The 24,052-nt window shown below is 38.6% G+C and overlaps 1 protein-coding gene across 2 annotated transcripts in view; it reads right to left on the bottom strand.

Moving 5' to 3' along the window:
• RALGAPA2 (Ral GTPase activating protein catalytic subunit alpha 2) overlaps positions 1-24,052 on the bottom strand; it is a 431,148-nt gene that overhangs the window by 132,208 nt on the left and 274,888 nt on the right. For both annotated transcript variants that reach the window (XR_008392593.1, XM_053670940.1), the window contains 5 exons: positions 23,602-23,712; positions 22,330-22,398; positions 21,726-21,863; positions 13,340-13,523; positions 103-874 (listed from right to left, as the gene is read on the bottom strand). Coding sequence is in view for 1 of the 2 variants with exons in the window: in XM_053670940.1 (XP_053526915.1) it covers positions 103-874; positions 13,340-13,523; positions 21,726-21,863; positions 22,330-22,398; positions 23,602-23,712 (1,274 nt within the window). In the remaining variant the exon portion in view is untranslated. The remainder of the gene's footprint in view (positions 1-102; positions 875-13,339; positions 13,524-21,725; positions 21,864-22,329; positions 22,399-23,601; positions 23,713-24,052) is intronic.

Here is a 24,052-nt window from a genome sequence, read left to right on the forward strand (position 1 = left end):
CTTCCCTTTCTATACTCTGCTTCCCCAACTCCAATCTGATAAAGAAGAATAATCACACAAAAATAACAACAAAATAGTTAAAGGTCTAGGGTGAATTGTTACCTTCTGTCCCAAGAATTCATTCCCAACTCATCAAGCAACAACCTGCAAAAATAAAAGGGTCCCTGGGGTTCCACTGGTGAGGGCTGCTCCTGACTGGGGACTCTCAGGGCTGAATCAGAGTTACTCCTCTCAACATATTCATCTTCTTGTGCATTCTGGTGCAAAATGACCTTGATGATTTCCTTCTCTTGGTCATGGTTCATTCCATGTGGGGGTGGGGAAGGCTCATTTAGATTTAGCTGTGATGGTAAAAGACATTCAGGACTAGTATGACCAATGTTTTCAAGTAATTTGTCAAGGACATCATCTCCCTCCTCGGTCTGAGAAAAATCTCTCTGAGGTCCAAACATTTGATGACGCCAGCTCGAAATTAGAAATGAAGGATTTCTGCTGCTGGGTGTTAAGCAGCCTTCTAAATGTCCATACAAAACCTTCCCATCCCAGCAGTACTTTCCCGAGATGTCCCTCACAATTACTCTCACATCTGAGAGGGCACCCACTGGTGAGATGCCTGCCAGTCCTCCTGTGGGCGTCTGAAGGTAGGAGATGAGGGTGCTATCATTAAATACAAACAGCTGCAGGTTTGGACTCCTGAACACCTCGGAGGAGAGCTCAGAAGCTTCCACAAGTGTGTTGTCATGATTCTCACTGACCAGGCTGTGCAACACAGCCGGACCCCCATGGAGGGGGAAGTGTCCCAGGTGGTTCACCAGGTGGGCCATCACCATTTTGGCAGTCAAAGGGATCAGTTCCAAACTTCGTCTCTTCCTCTCTGTGAACAGCAGTAAAGAAACATAAAGAGGCAGTGGATAATGAAGATTAATACTCAACACCACCAAATTTCAATTTGTAATTACAATATTGTTTTTTTTAAAGTCTGGGAATCTTTTTCACCTATTTTCTAACATATTCTATGTAAAAAGAAGCACAACTTAGATTGCTAAAAGAATCAACTTACATGAAGATTTCACTATAAAAGGGAAATTTAAAAATTTATATGTACAGCAATAAACAAGAGAAAGGTCCTTGTTGTTAAAAAGGTGATGGTCTGGGAACTCTAGGAAGTCAGATCTGCAATTGAAAAGGATGGCAGAGTTGGACAGCTGGAGGAGAGAGGTTGGGGACAGGTGGAAGCTGGGCCAGAGAAGTTACCTTGCTCCTTTCAGTGGGGTGAAGGCAGACAATGATAAGGAAATGAATCCAGCCTGTGATTGCTTAAATATAGTTTATAGGTGTGAGTATGCAAAACACAGAGTTTGTTCTTGTATTATTTATTAATTATCGCATTATTTTCTGCACAAAAAAACTGCAAAACTACTGTGTCCACCCTCTATATTTTGCAATTTACTTTAAGATCATTGTGATAGCACTGGGTTCCCTGTGGGTACTCTCTCTGCACTCTTCACAAAGCTTCTTTCCCCAGTCTCCCCTCAGGTATCTCCATGACAATCTGCTCCCATCTTTGCTGGAACCCCAGAAAGGGAGGAAGAGAGAGAGAAACAGAGAGACATAATACATCAATGTGAGAGAGAAACATTGATCACTTGCTTTTTGTATACCCTCCCTTATCAGGGTATGAACCCAAAACCCAGTTCTGGAACCTCAAATTTTGAGATCAGGTTGTGGGCTAGATTGTTTTCTCCTGAGGACCCTTTCCCTGTCTGGCAGATTAGTGCTAGCCTCATAATACGAATTTTGAACTGTTATTCTATGGTTTTTAAAACAGTTTTAAGAGGAAACCCACCAACAGATAATGATGGAAGAAGGTGAAGGAGGGAGTGGGAGCCATACTAATCTCAACCCAGGACCAATCTGGAAATACAACAAAATGGCGGAGAAATAACCCAGAACAAACAACTGAATAACAACAAGAAAGAAGCCTCAAAACAACTTACAGACAGAAGAACCAGCTTCAACACAATCTGTCCATACCTGCACAACAGAATACAAGACATAGTGGATGGAGTGACTCTCAGCTAACCAGCTGAAGGGAAGGACCCACCAAAGAAAGACCCAAGGACAATCAAAACCCAAAGACATACAGAGAGCCAACATAAACAACGGCCCAAGACCAGTGAGCTCAAGAGATCAAGGAGATTGCACCAGTGAATCTCACATGTTTTCTACTATAGAAGTTCACACCATGAGCCCAGGGAGTTAGAACAGATCGATTTAAAAAGCACAGGCTAATAAGAAGAGTCTCGCAAACAATGGGAAGACAAAGAAACAATCTCCAAATAAAAGGAAAGGGGAAGCCTCAGAAAGAATGCTAAATGAAATGGTAGCAAGTCAACTATCAGATACTGAGTTCAAAGAAATGGTTATAGGGAAGCTCAGAGAGCTCATAGAGAATTACCAAAAACTACAGGGAAACTACAATGAACTCACTGTAAACTATATCAACATGAAAAAGGAAATAGAAACTATCAACAAGGGCCAAGAGGAAATGAAGAATACAATTTCTGAACTGAAGAACACAGTAGAAGGCATCAAAAGCAGGTCCAATGAAGTGGAGGATCAGATCAGTGAGCTGGTAGAAAAAAAGGTAGGACCAAGGTAGAAAAAAAACAAGGTAGAAAAAAACACCCAAAAGAGCAAGAAAAGGAAGAGGCTCAGAAAGAACAAACAGGGGTTAAGAGAAATGCAGGACAACATGAAATGTAACAATATCTGTATAACAGGGACACTAGGAGAAGAAGAAAAGCAGTAAAGGATAGAAAACATATTTGAAAAGTAATGAGGGAAAACTCTCATTTGATGAGAGAAAAAGCCACATAAATCCAGGAAACATAGAGAGACTCAATTAAAAGAAACCCAAAGAGGCCCACTTCAGGACCCATCATAACTAAAATGGAAAAATTCTAAGACAAAAAGATAACCTTAAAGGCAGAAAGAGAGAAACATGAAGTAACATACAAGGGAGCCCCGATAAGGTTAGCAGCTTACTTCTCAATGGAAACACTCCAAGCCAGAAGGGAATGGCAAGAAATATCTCAAGTAATGAAAACCAGAGACCTGCAACCAAGACTACTTTACCCAGCAAGGCGCTCAATTAAAATGGAAGGCCAAATAAGGAGCTTCCCAGACAAAAGAAGCCTCAAAAAATATAACTCCTCCAAACCACCTCTGCAAAAGATGCTAAAGGGTCTGCTTTAAAAAGAGAGAGAGAGAGAAATGCTGGGAAGATGGCGACGGAATAAGATGGAGCTGATGATAGCTCCTGTACTCATGGGTGAAAATCCTTGCAGATCTATACAGAAACAGCAAAATAAACCATCGGTTACCCAGCATTTATGAAATTAAAAGACCAGAGACTGTGATCGATGCTGAAACACCAGACAGCGGCAGAGTCAGCTACTGTAGCTGGGTCTCACGCGGACCCTGTGCTGCACCAGAGCAACAGGCCTGGGAGCTGGGGAGTCAGGTACGGGAGCCAGACACTCCAAGCCCCTGTGACGGTCCTGGGAGACAGAGGAGTCAGGAACTGGAGCTGGGACATTCTCGGCCTCTGTGTTGCTGCCTTACCGACGGGACTGGACGCTGGGGAATCAGGTACGGAAGCCGGGACACTCCAAACCCCTGTGACGGCCCTGGGCAGCAGAGGAGCCAGATACGGGAGCCGGGACATTCCCAGCCTCTGTGCCGCTGCTGTAGTAACAGGCCTGGGTGCTTGAGAAGGCGGCTACTAGAGCCAGGACATTCAGCAGTGGTAGGTGACCAACGCAGGGACCAGCGCGAGAGTAGGTGGAGATGAAGAACATCAGGAAACTTCAAGGAGTCTGCACCACTGAACTTCACAAGGATCATACCACAGAAGTTCACACCATAAAACCAGGGTTTCAGAACAGATCAGTTTTAGAAGCAGAGACTAACGAGAAGAGTCTCAAACAATGGGAAGACAAAGAAACAATCCCCAAATGAAAGAAAAAGCAGAAACTTCAGAAACAATGTTAGATGAAATAGAGGCTGATCAACTATCAGATAGTAAATTCAAAGCACTGGTTATTATGAAGTTCAAAGAGCTCACAGTGAACTACCAGAAACTACAGGGGAACTACAATGATCTCTCTGCAAACTACAGCAACATGAAAAAGGAAATGGAAACTATCAACAAGAGACAAGAGGAAATGAAGAATACAATTTCCAAATGGAAGAACACAGTAGAAAGTTTCAAAAGTAGGATAGATGAAGCGGAGGATAGGATTAGTGAGTTGGAGAACAAGGTAGAAAGCATCTCACAGAAAGAGCAAGAAAATAAAAAGAGGCTCAGAAAGAATGAAGAGGGATTAAGAGAAATGCAAGACAATATGAAACATAATAATATCTGAATAATAGCAATACCAGAAGGAGAAGAAGAAGAACAAGGGATAGAAAACGTATTTGAACGACTAATGTGAGTAAATTTCCCTAATTTGATAAGAGAAAAATTCTCACAAATCCAAGAATCACAGAGAGTCCCAATCAAGAGGAATCCAAGGAGGCCCACTTCAAGACACATCATCATCAAAATGGCAAAATTCCAAGACAAAGAGAGAATCTTAAAGGAAGCAAGGGAGAAAAAAGAAGTAACATACAAGGGAGCCCCAATAAGGTTAGCTACTGACTTCTCAATGGAAACATTTCAAGCAAGAGAATGGCAAGAAATATTCCAAGTAACGAGAACCAGAGGCCTGCAACCAAGGCTACTTTACCCAGCAAGGCTCTCAATCAAGATAGATGGCCAAATAAAGAGCTTCCAAGACAAAAGAAGCCTAAAAGAATACGCCTCCACCAAACCAGCTCTACAAGAAATACTAAAAGGACTGCTTTAAGGGAAGGAAAGAAAAGAGAGAGACAGAGAGGAACACAGATACAAAAATTGCAATGAATAAGTACCTTTCAATAATAACCTTAAACGTAAATGGATTAAAGGCTCCAATCAAAACATAAAGTAGCCCAATGGATAAGAAAGCATGACTCACACATATGCTGCCTACAAGAGACCCACCTCAGGACAAAAGACCATCACAGACTAAAAGTGAAAGGCTGGAAACAAGTTTCTAAGCAAACGGGCAAGAAAAAAAAGCTGGGGTACCAATTCTCATATCGGACAAAATCGACTTCAAAAAAAAAAGGCCATAAAGAGAGAACCAGAAGGTCACTTCATAATACTCAAGGGAAGAATCCACCAAGAAGACATGAACATTGTAAACATATATGCACCAAACATAGGGGCACCCAAATATATCAAGAAAATCTTAGAGGACTTCAAGAAAGATATTGACAGCAACACAATTATAGTAGGAGATTTCAACACCCCACTATCAAAAATAGACAGATCTTCCAAACAAATTATCAACAAAGATATTGTGGCATTAAACAACACCCTAGATGAAATGGACTTAACTGATATATATAGAGCCCTTCATCCCAAAGAACCTAAATACACATTCTTTTCAAATGCACACGGAACATTTTCAAAGATAGACCACATGATAAGACACAAAACGAGCCTCAAAAAATTCAAGAAAATTGAAATCATACCGAGCATCTTCTCTGACCACAAGGGACTGAAATTGGAAACAAACCCCCCCCAAAAAAACCCAAAGCACCAAAAATCATGGAGACTGAATGGTATGCTATTAAACAATGAGTGGGTCAAGAATGAAATTAGGGAAGAAATTTACAAATTTTCTGGAAACAAATGAAACTGAACTCACAACAATCCAAAAACTTATGCGAAACAGTGAAGGCAGTCCTGAGAGAGAAGTTCATAGCAAACAGGCCTACCTAAAAAAGACAAAAACATTTCAAATAAACAGCCTAACCCTATGCCTACAAGAACTCAAAGAACAACAAAGATAGCCCAGAGCAAGCAGAAGGAAGGAATTAGTCAAGATCAGAGCAGAATTAATTGATATAGAGACTAAAAGCACAATTCTAAGGATCAATGAATCTAGGAGCTGATTCTTTGAAAAGATAAACAAAATAAAAAAGCCTTTAAGTAGGCTCATCAAGAAAAAAAAGAGAGCGGACGCAAATAAACACAATCAGAAATGAAAGAGGAGAGATTACAACTGACACCACAGAAATACAAACCATTGTAAGAAATTACTATGAAGAAGTGTATGCCAAGAAATTTGAAAACCTAGGTGAAATGAACAAATTTCTACAAAAATATAATATTCTAAAACTCAAAGAAGCAGCAACAGAAAGCCTGAACAGACCAATACTAGCTGGTGAAACTGAAGCAGTAATCAAAAAACTCTGACACACAAAAGCCCTGGACTGGATGGTTTCACAGGAGAATTCTACAAAGCATTTAAGGAAGAGCTAAGCCCTATCCTTCACAGATTATCCCCAAAACTTCAAGAAGGTGGAAAACTTCCAAACTCTTTTTATGAAACCAACATCACCCTAATCCCAAAACCAGATAAAGACATAATAAAGAAAGAAAACTTCAGGCCAATATTGCTGATGAACATAGATGCTAAAATCCTCAACAAAATATTGGCAAACTGCATCCAGCAATACATTATAAAGATCATACAGCATGACCAAGTGGGATTCATTCCAGGACTTCAAGGATGGTACAATGTTCACAAATCAATAAATGTAATACATCACATAAACAAAAGCAAAGACAAAAATCACATGATCATATCAATAGGTGTGGAAAAAGCAATTGATAAGGTACAGCACCCATTTATGAGAAAAAACATTCAGCAAAGTGGGAATACAGGGAGAATTCCTCAACATAATAAAGGCCACATATGAGAGATTCATAGCCAACATCATAATCAGTGGGCAAAAATTAAATGCTCCCTCACTAAGATCAGGAACAAGACAAGGATGCCTGCTTTCACCACTCCTATTCAACACAGTAGTGGAATTCCTAGCCACAACAACTGAACAAGAAAAAGAAATAAAAGGCATCCAAATTGCAAAGGAGGGAGCCAAACTGTCATTGTTTGCAGATGACATGATAGTGTACACAGAAAATCCTATGGACTCCACCAAAAATCTACTCAACCTAATACATGATTTTGTCAAGAAAGTATGATACAAAGTCAATATTCAGAAATCAAAGGCATTTTTGTACACCAATAATAAAATATCAGAAACAGAAATCAGGAAAAACATCTATTTAATATAGCAAGAAGAATAAAGTTACGTAGGAATGAACCTAACCAAGGAAGTAAATGAGTGGTACTTAGAAAACTATACAACACTGAAGAAAGAAATTAAGGAAGACACAAACAAATGGAAGCATGTACCATGCTCATGGTTTGGAAGAATTAACATCATCAAAATGACCATACTATGTAAAACAATTTATAGATTCATTGCAATCCATGTTACAGTACCAAAGACATATTTCACAGATAGAGAACAAACATTTCAGAAATTTAAATGGAACCATAAACAACCCCAAATAGCTTCAGTAATTTTGAGAAAGAAGAACAAAGCAGGAAGGATCACAATACCCGATACCAAACTGTATTACAAGGCTACTGTAATCAAAACAGCCTGGTACTGGCATAAAAACAGGCACATAGACCAATGGAACAAAACAGAGAGCCCAGAAATAAACCCAAGTCTCTACGGTCAAATAATATTTAACGAAGAGGGCAGCAACATAAAATGGAGTAAAAATAGCCTCTTCAATAAATGGTGTTAAGAGGTCTGGACAGGTACATGCAAAAAAATGAAACTCGATCGCCAACTTACAGCATACACAAAAGTAAATTCAAGGTGGATAAAAGATTTAAATATAAGTTGCAACACCATAAAAGTCCTAGAGGAAAACATAGGCAGGAAAATCTATACATTCCATGCAGCAACAACTTCACTGCTATGTCCCCTAAAGCAAGGGACATAAAGGAAAGAATAAACAAATGGGACTTCATCAAATTAAAAACCCTCTGCATGGCTAAAGAAAACAGCATTGAAATGAAAAGAGAAACAACTATATGGGAAAACATATTTGCTAACAATACCTCAGATAAGGAAGGGTTTGATCTCCAAATTATATAAAGATCTCACATGACTCTTCCAGGAAGACAAAAGACCCAATTAAAAAATGGCACAAGACTTGAACAGACACTTCTCCAAGGAGGACATATAGAGAGCCCAGAGCATATGAGAAGATGCTCAGCATCACTAGCCATCAGAGAGATGCAAATTAAAACCACAATTAGACACCACTTCACACTGGTGAGAATGGGCATCATAAAGAAATCAATAAGCAAGTGTTAGAGAGGCTGTAGAAAAAAGGGAACCCTAGTGCACTGTTGGTGGGAATGCAGACTAGTGCAGCCACTGTGGAAATCAATCTGAAATTTCCTCAGTAAAGTAGAAATGGAACTGTCTTTTGACTTAGCAATTCCACTGCTAGGATATCTTAAGAGCCCTGAAACACCAATCCAAAAGAACCTATGCATCTGAATGTTCATAGCAGTACAATTTACAATTGCTGAGTGCTGGAAGCAACCAATCTAAGTGCCCATCAGTAAATGTGTGTATGAAAAAACTATGGTACATTTACAGAACGGAATACTATACAACAGAGAGAAAGGAGCTCCTACCCTTTGTAACAGCATGGGTGGAACTGGAGAGCATTATGCTAAGTGAAATAAGCCAGGTGTTGAGGGACAAATAGTACTATATAATCTCACCTTATGTGGAACATAATTAACAAAAGGAAAAAAGCAAACAAAACATAAGCAGACATTGAAATCAATAATCTAACAATAATCAGAGGGGAAAAGGAAGGCAGAAATGGGGGAAAAGGTTTTCAGAAACTACCGTAAAGGACACATGGACAAAACCAAGGGGAAGGGTAGAAGCAAGGGAGGGAAGTGGGTTTGGCTGGGGTGCAGGGGGAGTGGGGCAGGAAATGCAGACAACTATAATTGAACAACAATAAATTAATTTAAAAAAATAAAATAGTTTCAAAAGAAAAAAGATCATTGTGGCAATTTATGTTTTGTTGTTAGGTTATTTTAAATATTTCACTGAATCTGATATATTAATTCATGTAAATACTTAGATAGTTTAACTAAATTTGTAGTTGATGATTAAATGGCCAAGAGCAACTGGTTTACAAAATTCTCAAGACTTTAAATACACAGAAAGATTTGAGAACAGCATCTAAAAGTGGGCTTTGTAAAATGTTTGAGGTATAAGGGCAAAGCAGATAAACTAAATATCTAAGTATGAACTGAATGACTCACCTAAGTTTGACAGTAGTTAGGGAGAGTTTAGTCCACCATAGTACTAAAAAAAATTGTGCATTAATCTAAGAACAAGTTAAAATTAAACCTTTTAATTTTAACAAACATATCACTAGATATTAAACAAACTAAAATTTAAAATTGGGGCTTAAAGGTTTAGGGCATACTTATTTTCTAAATTCACGATTAATTAGCTACACAATTACTTTAATATTAATTTAATTTAAATCCACAACATGAAACTTAACTTTCTCATGCCAAACACCCTTCCTCTCAGACACTGAAAATCCAATTGTCTTATTTGTAAAATAACAATTTTATGATGTATAAATCCTAGAAAAAAACAAATTAAATTCTAGAATCTAAGAAATTCTATGTGATGACTGAGTAAAACAAAGCTGTCTGGACTTTTCTTGAATTTCTTCTTATGTTTTTTTCTTTTGTGTGAACAAGAAATTATCTGTATTCGGTAATGCAAAATAAAAATTTCATATAAAAAACCCCTCCTATTTTAGAAGCAAAGAGGCTTCTACATCAGTCTCTAAAATTAAACTCTTCTTCTCATCCCTGGTAGAATTTTATATGACGTCCAAACAGCTGAAACATTTAAAATACTTCAATTAATTCCCTTGAAATCACAGCTATGAATGCCTTTGCTTTTGTGTCCACATTAACTTTTTCAAAGTTATACATGCTTTTCATTCATGCTGATCATTTCATATGAATATATGTTCCATCAGAAATGTTAATGCCCCACCAACAAAGGCACAGCCAGCTCAGGTGTCATAATGTAAGACACCATGTGGTGACATAATAGATCAAGCTATGAAACTTAATCATAAAGGTCCAAATTGATAAAGCCCAAGGCATAAAATAACAACTGCAGAGGCAACTTTCCCCTACTTTTACTTACATAGGTTATATTTTCAACCTGAGATAAATATAAATTTATATTTTAATAAATGTTTGAATTCTACAATAGAAAATTAACCTGCAGTCACACTAATCAAGTCATAAACCATGAAAAACCCAGATAAAAACCCAAAATATTTTTGGTACTGAAAAGTAAGAAAAGTTAATACTTATAAAACAAGAATTGCTCTTCCCTGGAAGATTTGAGCTGAATCAGCTGCTCATAGGTGCCCTGAGAAATAAAAAGAAAATCTAGACTCCATTGTTGAAGAAACAAGATCATGACTTCTATAAACTATGAAAAAGTATATTCCAAGTATTTATTATTTTTCTAAATTTAGCAATAAAATATAAAATCAGTAATTCTAGGTTGTCCTTTAACTTATATATTTTTAAAGCTCCCTCTTCTCTTCATTTTAAGTACTTCAGTATTAATGATGAGAGCCCATGTGCATGCTATTAATGGCTTTTCCTTGAGCTGGCCCAGAAGCTACAGTAGGTAGTTGAATGTGGTTTCTTGTAACTTTTTTGAAGTAATAATTACATCAAATGGTTTATGAAAAATCATTTGAAAATAATAGATAAAATATAATATTACTGATCAGAAACATTACTTGACTAGAAATAGTTTGGTTATGAATAACAAATTATAGCATTAAATGAAAGCAAACATCCCTCATATATGAGTACATATTGTTTAAACTAAAATACCTAAGTTATCTCTATTTTTCCTCTTTACTCTGAACAGGATATAGTCACTCTGGAAGAGCATCTGTGTGTGCTAATATGTTTCTAAGCCTCTTTGCCTTTTTACTTAGTTAAAGTGGCAGCAAATATTATTTTTAGCACCCCAGAACTATTATTAGGACAAGACAGCATAAGGTCCTGAGGTTTTCTGGAGAATAGTTATATTCAAGTCAAAGAATGTTGTACACAGAAAGAAAAATGCTACCAAAATTTAAAGGTGTATTTTTAGGTTTTTCCTTTCTCACTAACCTGTGAATCTGCTATTTTCAAGTGATGAGTCATAATAAGTGGTGGACCCATTTTTGTGATAGTTACGTGGGATGAATGCAAATTAACGACTGTAGGAAAGAGTTAATTTTCTTATGAGACATGGACTACAAGGAAGAAAACAAAAGAAACAGATAAAGAATCAGTTTATTTAAAAAAAACATGGTTTGGCCCTGGCTGGTGTAGCTCAGTGGATTGAGAGCGGGCCTGCAAACCAGACAATCGCGGTTCGATTCCCAGTCTGGGCACATGCCAGGGCACATGCAGGCCGGTTCCCTGCAGGCCAGTTCCCAGCACGGGATGCACGAAAGGCAACCATACATTGATGTTTCTCTCCCTCTCTCCTTCCCCTCTAAAGATAAATAAATAAAATCTTTAAAAAAAAAGTAACTTAAAAAAAAAACAAAAACATGGTTTGAATTTACAAGTGTGGAGAAAAAAGGCAAGAAAATATTGCAGTTTAAATGAGCGGTAAATTCCAGGAAAAGACAACTACATGATTAAGCAAATGGAGGGCAATGAGAGGATAACATGAAAATCCGCCACTTACTATCCACTAAGAACACAATTCAAAATGAGTCTTCAGTGTACTCTTGCAGAATATCAAAGTGAGGTTTCAGGAACCCTATCATCAAACCTTAAATTCAAATCCCACCTCCATTATTTTTCACATATATATCCTTGGGAAAATCCCTTCACTTTAGTTTGCTCATCTACAAAATGGAGCTAACATAAGTACTGGGTGATTCCAGAGCCCTTGTTCCTGGCTGGTGCCTCAATTCCTGTCCTCTTCATCCACACCTTACCAGACAGACACCTTCTTCTCAGTTTGAACCACAGTCCAGACTCTGTAGTTTTACAAGCACAGCCCTGGACTCCATGCCCTTCCCCAGCTAATGCCTGCTGTGTCCTTCCTTTCATCACCAAAGGCTCCACAAGAGGGGTCTGTCTTGAAGTTCTGAATGGTCACCCCCTGGGATATCTGCTCATGCTGTTTGGTTAGAGACCAGCAAAACGTACCACTAAACATTTAGTTGGGAAATAAAACAACTCCTGTTCTGTTCTCACCCTCTGTGGGCTTTGTGAAGCACCTACCACTGCTGACCTTCCTTGGCTCCCTAACTGCCCTCTTCCTTTGACTTCCTAGAAATGACTTGATTCTTTTTCCCATTTCCCTCATTTTGCTTTCCTAGTGACATTTCCTTGTTCTTTTACCCAGGGTTCCATTCTTGGTCCTCCACAACCACATTTTTTAAACTTAATTTTGAGATTATTGAAGATTCATATGCACTTGTAAGAAAAAATACAGAGACATCCCAAATATCCTTCACCCCAACAGTAACATCTTACACGGCTATAGTACCATATCAGAACCAGGAAACTGACATTGAGACAATTCATCAAAATTCAGAGTTTGGTAGTTCTACATACACTCATTTGTGTATGTTTGTGTGGGAAGGTAAAGTGCTATTTTATTAGTTGTATGTATAGATAACACACCTTCATTTTGACTCACATTCTAGAGATGGGGTCTTGTCATTCTGGGAAAAAGGGTGGTTGAGGAGGACATACAGCAGCCCCTAAGCCCTGAGGATACCCACACACTCTAAAGGGGCCCCTGTGCTGTAAAAAGAGCTATCCTTAAATTGTGGCATGTAAATTACCATCTTTCTCTTCATAATGCTCCTTAGTCTAGAACACTTTACCATCTTCTTTCAATATCTGTCCACCCTTTTAAGTCTGGCTTTGGTTTGTCTCCATGGGAAGCCCCTATGGTGCTACCAGTCCACAAATGAGTCCTTTTGTATTAACTCTGTTTCTCCTATTATATGTAAAGCTACTTTGGGATAAAAAATAAACTGTTTTTGTGGGTCCCATGGGTCTGAAACATATGGGTCTTCAATAATACAAAGTTCAACTACAGTGGGAAAAGAAAGGTAAAGAGAAGAAACAAGGAAGGCAGAACTTTCACAGAGGACTGTAGAAACTAGAATTTCAAAAACTAGATTAAAAAAATATCACAGCAAGCATGGATAAAAGACTATAATCTTTACTTTTCCTGCCCACAAGAATCAATATTCTGAAAAAAATCTCACCCTCTTCCACAGTAAACAGGTGGCCCATTTCTGCTGATGAGTGATATTGGACTGGCTCAGAATTCTTCACATTTGCCAATGGCAGGAAGGGGTCATAATCTGAAGATGACAGGTCAGCCAGGGTCAATGTGTAGTGACTCTGTTGGGTGTATGTGCTTGAGCCACACACACAGCAGTGGAGAACCTGTGAAAAAAAGAAGGGAATGTAACCTTCTGTACCTGATAATTTATCAGACTACAACAGCACTTAGAAGGTAGGACTCTGCTTGGTAGTACTTGAAAACATCAAATCCTTTCCATTCTAAAGCACAGTCTTGCTATTGGCAAGTTCATTTGTTCCTTTCACATCAGTGCCGATAAATATATTCTCAAGGCAAAAAAAAAAAAGCAAAAGTAAAAAGTGCTTATTTCACCATTCTGTGTAGTGCCACATATCTAGGTCCTGCTTTAGTCCACCAAGGGCAACACAAGTAAATAGAAAGAACTAAATCTGGAGACGAAGACTAGCTATGGCATAAGCCATAAGATAAACCACCATCATTAATAGTGGAGGGTAGACTGCAAGCAATAAGCAGAGACTGTCAGCATTTCACAAATGGTCATGAACTTAAATTAGCATAACTCACAATTCCAATAATTGGAAAGGCTAATTTAATCCAATTTTTAAAAGTGTGATTAATGAAGTAAATTTGATACAAATTTTTAAGTACTCTTATTCTCACAAGATCAGTTTCGTAAAAGCTTATTCGTTGTTTACAAATTGCTATTGACTCTATAAGGTCTTTTTTAAGTATTTTTATTGATTATGGTATTAGAGTTGTTCCATTTTTTCCATCCCTTTTATCCCCCTATTCCCCCCTCCAAAACTTCCCTTCACTTAGTTCATGTCCATGGGTCATGCATACAACTTCTTTGTCTTCTCCATTTCCCATATTGTTCTTAACCCACCCCTGTCTATTTTGTACCTACCATTTATACTTTTTATTCCCTGTACCTTTTCCTCTATCCTCCCCCTGCCCCATTCCTGTTGATAACCCTCCATGTGATTTCCATTTCTTTGGTTCTGTTCCTGTTGTAGTTGTTTGCTTAGTTTGTTTTTGTGATTTCTTTTTCTTTTAGGTTCAGTTGTTGATAGTTGTGACTTTGTTGTCATTTTGTTCATAGTTTAGATCTTCTTTTTCTTAGATAAGTCCCTTTAACTTTTCACATAGCAAGGGGCTTGGTGATGATGAACTCATTTAACTTTATCTTGTCTGGGAAGCACTTTATCTGCCCTTCCATTCTAAATGATAGTTTTGCTGGATAGAGGTTCTGGCCTTTCCTGACTTTGGATACTGCTTTGCAGCCCTTTCTTGCCTGCAAGGTTTCTTTTGAGAAATCAGCTGACAGTCTTATGGGAACTCTTTTGAAGGTAACTGTCTCGTTTTCTCTTGCTGCTTTTAAGATTCTCTCCTTATCTTTAATCTTGGGTAACTTAATTATGATGTGCCTTGGTGTGTGCTTCCTCGGCTCCAACTTCCTTGGGACTCTCTGAGCTTCCTGCACTTTTCTGGAAGTCTATTTCCTTTGCCAGATTGGGAAGTTTTGCATCATTATTTTTTCAAATAAATTTTCCATTTCTTTTTTTTAAATTTTAATTAATTTTATTTAGTTATTTTTCAAGTACAGTTTTTTGTTTATTTTTCCCATCCCAGCCTCCCCCACCCCTTACTCCCCACCTCCCTCCCATTTCCACCCCCCTTAGTTCTCGTCCCTGTGTCCTTCCTATTTGTCCCTCCAAATCGCCCCCCCCCATGTTTTCCCCTTAACTTCCCTTCCTTCTCCCCTTTGGTCACTGTCCCCTTGTTCTCTATTTCAGTGTCTTTGTTTTTTTTTTTCCTGCTTGCTTGTTTGTTTTGTTTAGCTTCCTGTTAAAGGTGAGATCATATGGTATTTGTCTTTCAGCCCCTGGCCTATTTCACTCAGCATAATGCTTTCCAGTTCCATCCATGTTGTTGCAAAGGGTAGTAGCTCCTTCTTTCTCTCTGCAGCATAGAATTCAAAGAACTTACATGACTCCACTCTAAGAAGACACCCAACCCAATTAAAAAATGGGAAAAGGACTTGAACAAACAGTTCTCCAAGGAGGACATACAGAACATTCAGAGACACATGAAGAGATGCTCAATATCGTTAGCTATCAGAGAGATGCAAATTAAAACCACAATGAGATACCACTTTACACCGGTCAGGATGGCTATCATAAACAAAGCAACAAACAACAAATGTTGGAGAGGGTGTGGGGAAAAGGGGTCTTTTAGTTCACTGTTGGTGGGATTGCAGACTGGTACAACCATTATGAAAAACAGTATGGAATTTTCTCAGAAAAATAAAAATCGACCTGCCTTTTGACCCAGCAATTCCACTGCTAGGATTATATTCTAAGAATCCTAAAACATCAATATCAAAGAACCTATGCACCACAATGTTCATAGCAGCACAATTTACAATAGCCAAGAGCTGGAAGCAACCTAGGTGCCCATCAGTAAATGAATGGATCAAAATATTGTGGTACATATACACAATGGAATTCTATGCTGCAGAGAGAAATTTTCCATTTCTTGCTCTTCTTTTCCTTCTAGCTCCATGATGATTTGGATGTTAGAGCGTTTAAAGTTGTCTCAGAGGTTCCTAGGCCTCTCCTCATTTTTTTGAATGTTTGTTTCTTCATTCTGTTCTGATTAGATGTTTCTTTCCTTCTTTTGTTCCAAATCATTGAGTCCCAGTTTCCTTCCCTTCACTGTTGGTTTCCTGTATATCTTGCTTTATTTCACTTTACATAGCTTTCACTTTTTCTCTATTTTGCATCTTTACACAACCATTTCTGTGAGCATCCTGATGACCAGTGTTTTAAACTGTGCATCTAATCGGTGGGCTATCTCCTTGTCATTTAGTTCTTTTTCTGGAGCTTTTGATCTGTTCTTTCATTTGGGCCATATTTCTTTTTCTCGGAGCACCTGTTATGTTGTAAGGGGCAGAGCCTTAGGTATTTGTCAGGGTGTGGCAACCACTGTGGTGCTGTATGGGAAGCAGGAGTCAGAGAGGAAAAAATAGTGCTTGCTCGGCTCTCGCCTCACTTTCAGTCACTTCCTCCACTACCCACAAGTGACTTGGGCCTTTCTAATGCTGATTCCCAGGTGGGTGTGTTTATGCATGTTCTAGGGACCTGTGGGTCTCTCCAATGAACTCTCCTGTGAGACTGGGAGTTTCTCCTACTGCCGCAACCCCAACAAGTTTTTAAAGCCAGAGGTTTTGAGGCTTTAGTTTCCCTGGCTGGAAACCTGGGTTGTGTGGTCTGTGTCAATCCCCAGATGTTCTTCCCAGCTTATCTGCATGCAAGTGTGGGACTGCTTCATCTGCCACCTGCTGCCTTGCCTGTCCAATCTGCTGCCTTGCCACACACTCTCTTCACCCTGGCTGCCTGCCTCTGCCCCTCCTACAATCTGGATGAATGGTTTTTCTTTAACCTGTTGGTTGTCAGATTTCCATACAGTTTGATTTTCTGGCAGTTCTGTTTGTCTTTTTGCTTTTAAATTTGTTGCTGCCCTTCTTTTGGTAGCAAAGCATATCTATCTATGCCTCCATCTTGGGTGAAATTCTACTCTATGAGCACTAGAAGCTATGTAAATCATCTTGCATATGTCAAAATGTATAACTGAGCTAATAACTACAGTAAACTTTACTTTTTGATCATAAATTCAAAATCATAAAATTAAAAATCTGATTTTTAGGAAAATCAAGGTAAAACCCTAGAAATTAGGGAGATATCTTTTGGGCTATAGTTACATAAGTCAATTCACTTTTACTTATTTATTTCAAAAATTTTTTATTTCGTCCTGGCCAGGTAGCTCAGTTGGCTAGAATGTCATCCCAATGCACCAAGGTTGTGGATTCAATATCTGGTCAGTGGACATATAAGAATCAACCAATGAATGAGTAAGTAAGTGGAAAAACAAATTGCTGTTTCTTTTTCTCCCTTTTTTGCTCTCTCTAAAATCAATAAAATCAATAAAAATCATTTTAATTGAATTTATTGGGGTGATATTGGTTTACAACATTATATAGGTTTTTTTAAACTTTTTTATTCATTATGCCATTACAGTTGTTCTATTCCCCCCCTCCTTTCCCCTCCACCCTGAACACCCCTCCCCCACCATTCCCCCCCTTTAGTTCATGAACACATGTCTCAAGTTCTTTAGATTCTGTATTTCCCCCACTCTTCTTACCCTCCCCCCTATTTATTTTTTATCTATTGTCTATGCTACTTATTTTCGGTACCTTCTCCTCCCTTCTCCATCTCCCACTCCCCTGTTGCTAACCTTCCTTGTGATCTTCATTTCTATGGTTCACTCCTGATCTAGCTGTCCTCTTAATTTGCTTCTGGTTTAGGTGTGGTTGTTGATAACTGTGAGTTTGCTGTCCTTTCACTGTTCATCTTTTTTATCTTCTTTTTCTTAGGTAAGTCCCTTTAACATTTCATATAATAAGGGCTTGGTGATGATGAACTCCTTGAATTTGGTCTTATCTGAGAAGCACTTTCTTTATCTGCCCTTCCATTCTAAATGAAAGCTTTGCTGGATAGAGCAATCTTGGTTGTAGGTTTTTGCTTTTCATGACTTGGAATACCTCTTTCCAGCCCCTTCTTGCCTGTAAGGTCTCTTTTGAGAAATCAGCTGACAGTCTGATGGGAACTCCTTTGTAGGCAACAGTCCCCTTAGCTCTTGCTGCTTCTAGGATTCTCTCCTTCATTTTCATCTTGGCTAATGTAATGATGATGTGCCTTGGTGCGTTCCTTCTTGGGTCCAACTTCTTTGGGACTCTCTGAGCTTCCTGGATTTCCTGGAAGTCTACTTCCTATGCCAGAACGAGGAAGTTCTCTTTTATTATTTGTTCAAATAAGGTTTCCACTCATGACTGTTCCTCTTCCCCTTCTGGTAACCCTATAATTCGAATGTTGGAACGTTCAAAGATGTCCTGGAGGTTCCTAAGCCTCTCCTCATTTTTTTGAATTCTTGTTTCTTCATTCTCTTCTGTTTGGTCATTTTTTCCTTCCTTCTGGTCTACTCCCTTGATTTGAGTCCCAGTTTCCTTTCCATTACTGTTGGTTTCCTGTGCATTACCATTCATTTCAATCAGTTTAGCTTTCATATGTTCCTCTAATTTGTGACTAAAATCAACCAGTTCTGTGAGCATCCTGATCACCAGTGTTTTGAACTGTGCATCTGAAAGTTTGCCTATTTTTTCATCACTTAGATTTATCAGCTCTGGGGCTCTGAGTTGCTCTTGAGCCATGTTTTTATCTGTTCGTGCCCATTAAGTATGAGGAGCGGAGCCTTAGTTGTTTACCAGGGTGGGGCCACCCAGGTCACTGGTTTGTGATGCTGTATGTGGGGGCAGGGTCAGAGAGGGAGCAGTGGCGGTCCTCTCTGCTGGCCTAGTCCGACCCACCGCTTGCGCCCCGCCTGTTTATCTGAGCCGAAATGTGTGAGCCTGCCGCCCTGAGCGGCACAGTCTCAATGCTGGCCTCTTCACTGGTTTATCTGCATGCAAATGCTTGACCGACCACAGACAGCCAGCCTTGCCTCTTTCCTGTGTCCGCCCATAGCTAGCCCACACTGCACCTGGGATCCTCGCCTTCGGCTGCTTTTGCACCACCAGGTCGGGGATTTTTTTTGCCAACCCGCTCCACTGCTGGCTTCGCTCCTCTTACTGGTTTAGCTGAGCATTTCATTGTCTTTGGACTCCGTATTGTCGATTTTCTGTGTGGTTTGGTTGTATTTATTGTTGTTAAAACTTTATTGTTTTTAGATTTGGTTGTGCACGGATGCAAGGTGTTTCCACCTAAGCCTCCATCTTGGTGGAAGTCCTATAGGTTTCAAGTATATAATTCTATAACACAGTATCTGTACATTGTACTATGTGTTCACAACTCAAAGTCTAGTCTCCTTCTGTCAATTCACTTTTAGATGAGTAGCTTGATTTACCCAGATGGCATGAGGCCTTGTTTTGGGGCTGGACATCTTCCTGTTTAGTTCCTTCTACTCATGTTGACTCTTGGGGACTAGAGGAAGATTTAGGGGTATGTAACCTTTGTGCTCAGCTAAAAAGTACCAACAACTGTATTCAGCCAGGACACTCTCCTAAGTATGTCTTGTTTCTAGCAGAAAAGCAGTACAGAAAAACTATGGTAGCTTTCTTATTAATATAAAAATTGAGCTTCTGTCATTGAGAAAAATAATTTCTATTAGTCAATTGCAATAAAAATATGAAATGCAAATTAAAACCACAATGCAGAACCACTCCATACCTATCACATAGCAAAAGGTTAGCAGCTGCAACTCTCATGCATTGTTGGTGACAGTGTAAATTAAATTAGTACAATCATTCTGGAAAATTATTTAGGTTCACCACTAAAGCAGAACATATGTATTATAGCACTTCTACTCAGGAGAAATACATACATATGTATACTAAATACATACATACATATGTATTATACCTAGGAGAAATACATACCTAGGAAAAATACTTACATATGTATACTATTATTATACCAGCAGAAATACATACATATGTATACTAAAAAACATACTGGAATAGAATGTTCACAGAATTTTCTTTTTAATGGTCCCAAATCTAAACTAACCACATTTCTATCTACAGCAGAATAGAACATAAATTGTGGTTTATTTTCATCATGTAATACTAAATAGCAATGAGAGTAAAAAAATCTGTAACTATTCACAACAATATAATGAATACCTCAAAAACAATGTTGTGTGAAGACATTCGGCACACAATGATATACTGTATGCTTCCATTGATATAAAGTTCAAAAATAGGCAGACCTTATCTATACTGTAACAGGATAGCAGTTATCCCTGAGTATGTGTGTGAGAGTAGTGACTAGGAGGAGGTGCAGTGGGGACTTCTTGGGAGGCTAGGAATGTTCTATTTCTGAAGTTGGTTTCCCAGGTGGCTTACTCTGTGAAAATTCATCAAGCTCTCTCTTATGACTGCTGCAATTTTCTAAATGCATTTATACTTCAATCAAAAGTTTCCTTTAAAAATACATAAAAAGTTATTCAATAAATGTGTGAATCATGTTAACTATGAGGTGACTTTTGTAAAGCAATTTTAAGAGATCTTTTATGTAATTGATCCTGATATAGTTTAAATCTCTGACCAGTAAAGAATCCATTTAAAAATACACAACACTTTTTAGAAGAATTTCAACCAAGGTCAAGTGGTATTTTTTTTAATTTAGTAAATTTTAAAATAAGAATAAAGTAATCACTTAATGACTTCAAATATTTTAAAAAAAAAACTATTATTAAAAGTTTGTTACTAGTATAAAGGACACATGGACAATAACAGGTGGTGGTGGAAGGAGGCGGGGAGGGCTGGGGGTAGGCTGGGATGGAGAGAAAACTGTACTTGAAAACAATTAAAATTTTAAAAAGTTTGTTACTAAACAAATAAACAATAGAATTGTCCCTACATAATAGTAATTATTCAATGGATACCCAATGCTAAATAAATAAATGAAGCCCTCATAGGACAGACTGTAGGGCCCATACAGAAGAATAGTATAAATGATCCAGAGCAAACACCAAACCTAGTCATTAATATGGAGTGACTTCAAATATTTTAAGTACTATAAAATGAGGCTAATTATTTTGGTGTGATATATTTCATTAATTTATTTCTTAAGGTCTTTTAAAGCAAAGAGATCACTAGGACTACCATACTTTTTTCTTCCTTTGAAAAACAGATTTTGTCAAACTAGACATTTCTAAAGTACCAACAGTTCTTTTTTTTTTTTTTTTAAGATTTTATTTATTTATCTTTAGAGGGGAAGGGAAGGAGAGAGGGAGAGAAACATCAATGTATGGTTGCCTTTCGTGCGTCCCCTGCTGGGAACTGGCCTGCAGGAAACCTGCCTGCAACCCTGGCATGTGCCCTGACTGGGAATCAAACCGCGATTGTCTGGGTCGCAGGCCCGTGCTCAACCCACTGAGCTACACCAGCCAGGGCTCTCAACAGTTCTTTTTAAAATTAAGTAGATTTGAACCACGTTCCATGAAAACTGGGGGATTCTGATCAAACCGCAGTTGTTTAAAGATGACACATCATATAAAAATGCATCATTCACATGGTAATCCCCACTTCTCAACAATTATACCCATTCTGTTTTTCCCCCCAAAGTTATTCATTACTTTTAATTCCCCTATAAATCCTTTTAGAAAGGGCACAGATAAATAAGTAAGTGAATAAAACATATTTTTGTAATTCTCTGATGCTTAAGTCCATACTATATGCCTTTTAGGCCCGGCTGGAGACTCACCCTGTAGATATAGTCCAGCAAAGGGGCTCTGGATGAGTGCTGTTCCTCCAGGGCCACCACAGACACTGGGTGGAGAAGTACATTTGTTGGCAAAGCCATGCACCAGTCCAAGAGGCAGAGTATCAAGGACACAATAAACTGGAAAAGGAAACAGGACCATTACCTTATTCTGCAGTCTTTTAAACTTTGTTAAAGGTATTTAACAAACAACAGAATTGTCCATGCATAATAGCAACTATTCAATGGACACGAGTGAAAAAGGAGTAAGTGAATGAACAAGGTTTTCACAGGATCATCAGCAGAAAGGGATATTATACAGGGGTGTCCAACCTTTTGGCATTCCTGGATCACAATAGAAGAAGAGTTGTCTTGGGCAACACATTAAATCACTGCAAGATATAATCACAAAAAAAATCTCATGTCCCAAGTCAATTTACAATTTCGTGTTGGGCCACATTCATAGCCATCCTGGGCTACAAGCAATCTATTAGCCACAGGATGGATACCCCTGTGAAGATATCCCTGCATGTAATATTATTTATCATTCTGCTTTACATATTCAAGAAACAATTTCTAGGGAATACTTAGCCAATGTGCCACCTACCTTCTTATCTGTTTCCACTGAGGAGTACTCTGCACTTGGTAAAAGAAAAGCAATTGTGGCCACAAGGATCTGTATAAAAGACAAATCCCCAATCAAATAGACCATAGTATTAATTTTGGAAGCTACATGATAAAAATTTCCACATGGCTTCCACTCCACTATATGTGGCAAAACTGGGGACCCCAGAGACAACTATTTCTATTTAGGGTCATACAATTTCTAGCTTCAATTTCCATACTGTTCATTAGGAAATAAAAAAATACTTTGAAAAAATAATTATGAAAATGCTTCCATTTAGCTTTATGATACATTACCCCAGGTCTACACCTGTTATCCAAGTGCTCTAGCATCCCTTTTATACTCAAAGGTATTATTCTGTTTAGATGATAAATTATATAGTTGTCCTATAACCCAACTCCACATTTTGCAGTACCTTACACTCCTATGTCAGAAGTTCTATCTCACTCTAAGTCAAGGGGAAAAATCACTTATGATTTTTGATGTAGTAGAGAGAATAAAGTGATCTCAATGGTGAAATCTGTCTAGAGCTGAGAAAATAAATCACTATCTTCTCTCTCCCTGGGATACCTCATGGGAGACAAACCAAATTTCCTTGAAGAGTTACCACTGTATAAGTACAGCTATAAAAACTGGCAGAAACAAATGTGCTTTAATACCAGGCCCCTAGAGGGGTGAGGGTACCTGCTTCTGCACAAGCAAGCAACCCCAAATGTAATCAACCTCCAGAACATTATTGCTGAGATGATTTTTCTTTCTGTCCTGCTCCTCCACCAATTACCCTCACAGAGGGTATTATAGCAGTAATTTCATTACCACTGGGTAATCATGCTATGGCAAAGCATGGTCCAGGCTGTCAGTCTGGGAAAGACTCCTGTTTTACACAACAGTCCCCACTTTCTTCCCAACGCACCCCACCAAACACACTGAGGGCCTCATAACCAGCTGCCTACTCCTTGTTGGCACCATCTAAATTACTCTGGATGAATGAAGTTCAATCTATAAAAGGTCTCTTTGTTGTGGTCCAGTCTGCCTTTAAAACTGTCCAAGTGGAAGACCCTGCCCTGGAACTGGTAGCTTCATTACATAGTGCCTGAAATCATAGCTGAGAACCAGTGCAACTCAACTTGAAAATGAACGACTCATATGGCAATTTAACCGTCAGTTCTCTAACAGTTATTTATTTATAGTTAATGAAATATCAAATAAAAAAATAAAAGGCTTATACCTTACCATTGGAGTAAAGAGACTTACTTCTGCAATTTTCAGAGGCAGACAGGTTTCAAACATCTGAAGCTTCTCCCAGTAGGAAACCAGTAACTGAAGAACATCACAAGCTGCCTGAGCCACGATTTTGTTAGGAAACTATGAAAGAAAACAAAACCCCAACTAGAAAGTAGTACGGACGTCTGGCCAAGATGGAGGTGAAGGCAGACACACTTTGCCTCCTTGCATAACCGACAGAAGGACAACAACAAATTTCAAAACAAAAAATAATAAGAACTGCCAGAAAATCAAACTGTATGGAAGTCTGACAATCAAGGAGTTAAAGAAGAAACATTCATTCAGACTGGTAGGAGGGGTGGAGACAGGCAGCCAGGTGGAGAGGACTTGCAGCAGGATAGCAACTGGAGGACCAGGGCAGGTGAGGTGGACTGGAAGAGGTGGTGGCTGGCAGACCAGGCAGTCCCACATTTACATGTGG

This window comes from Artibeus jamaicensis, unplaced genomic scaffold (genome assembly GCF_021234435.1).
Source record: "Artibeus jamaicensis isolate MK-2021 breed Jamaican fruit bat unplaced genomic scaffold, CSHL_Jam_final contig_65, whole genome shotgun sequence".
Lineage (NCBI taxonomy): Eukaryota > Metazoa > Chordata > Mammalia > Chiroptera > Phyllostomidae > Artibeus > Artibeus jamaicensis.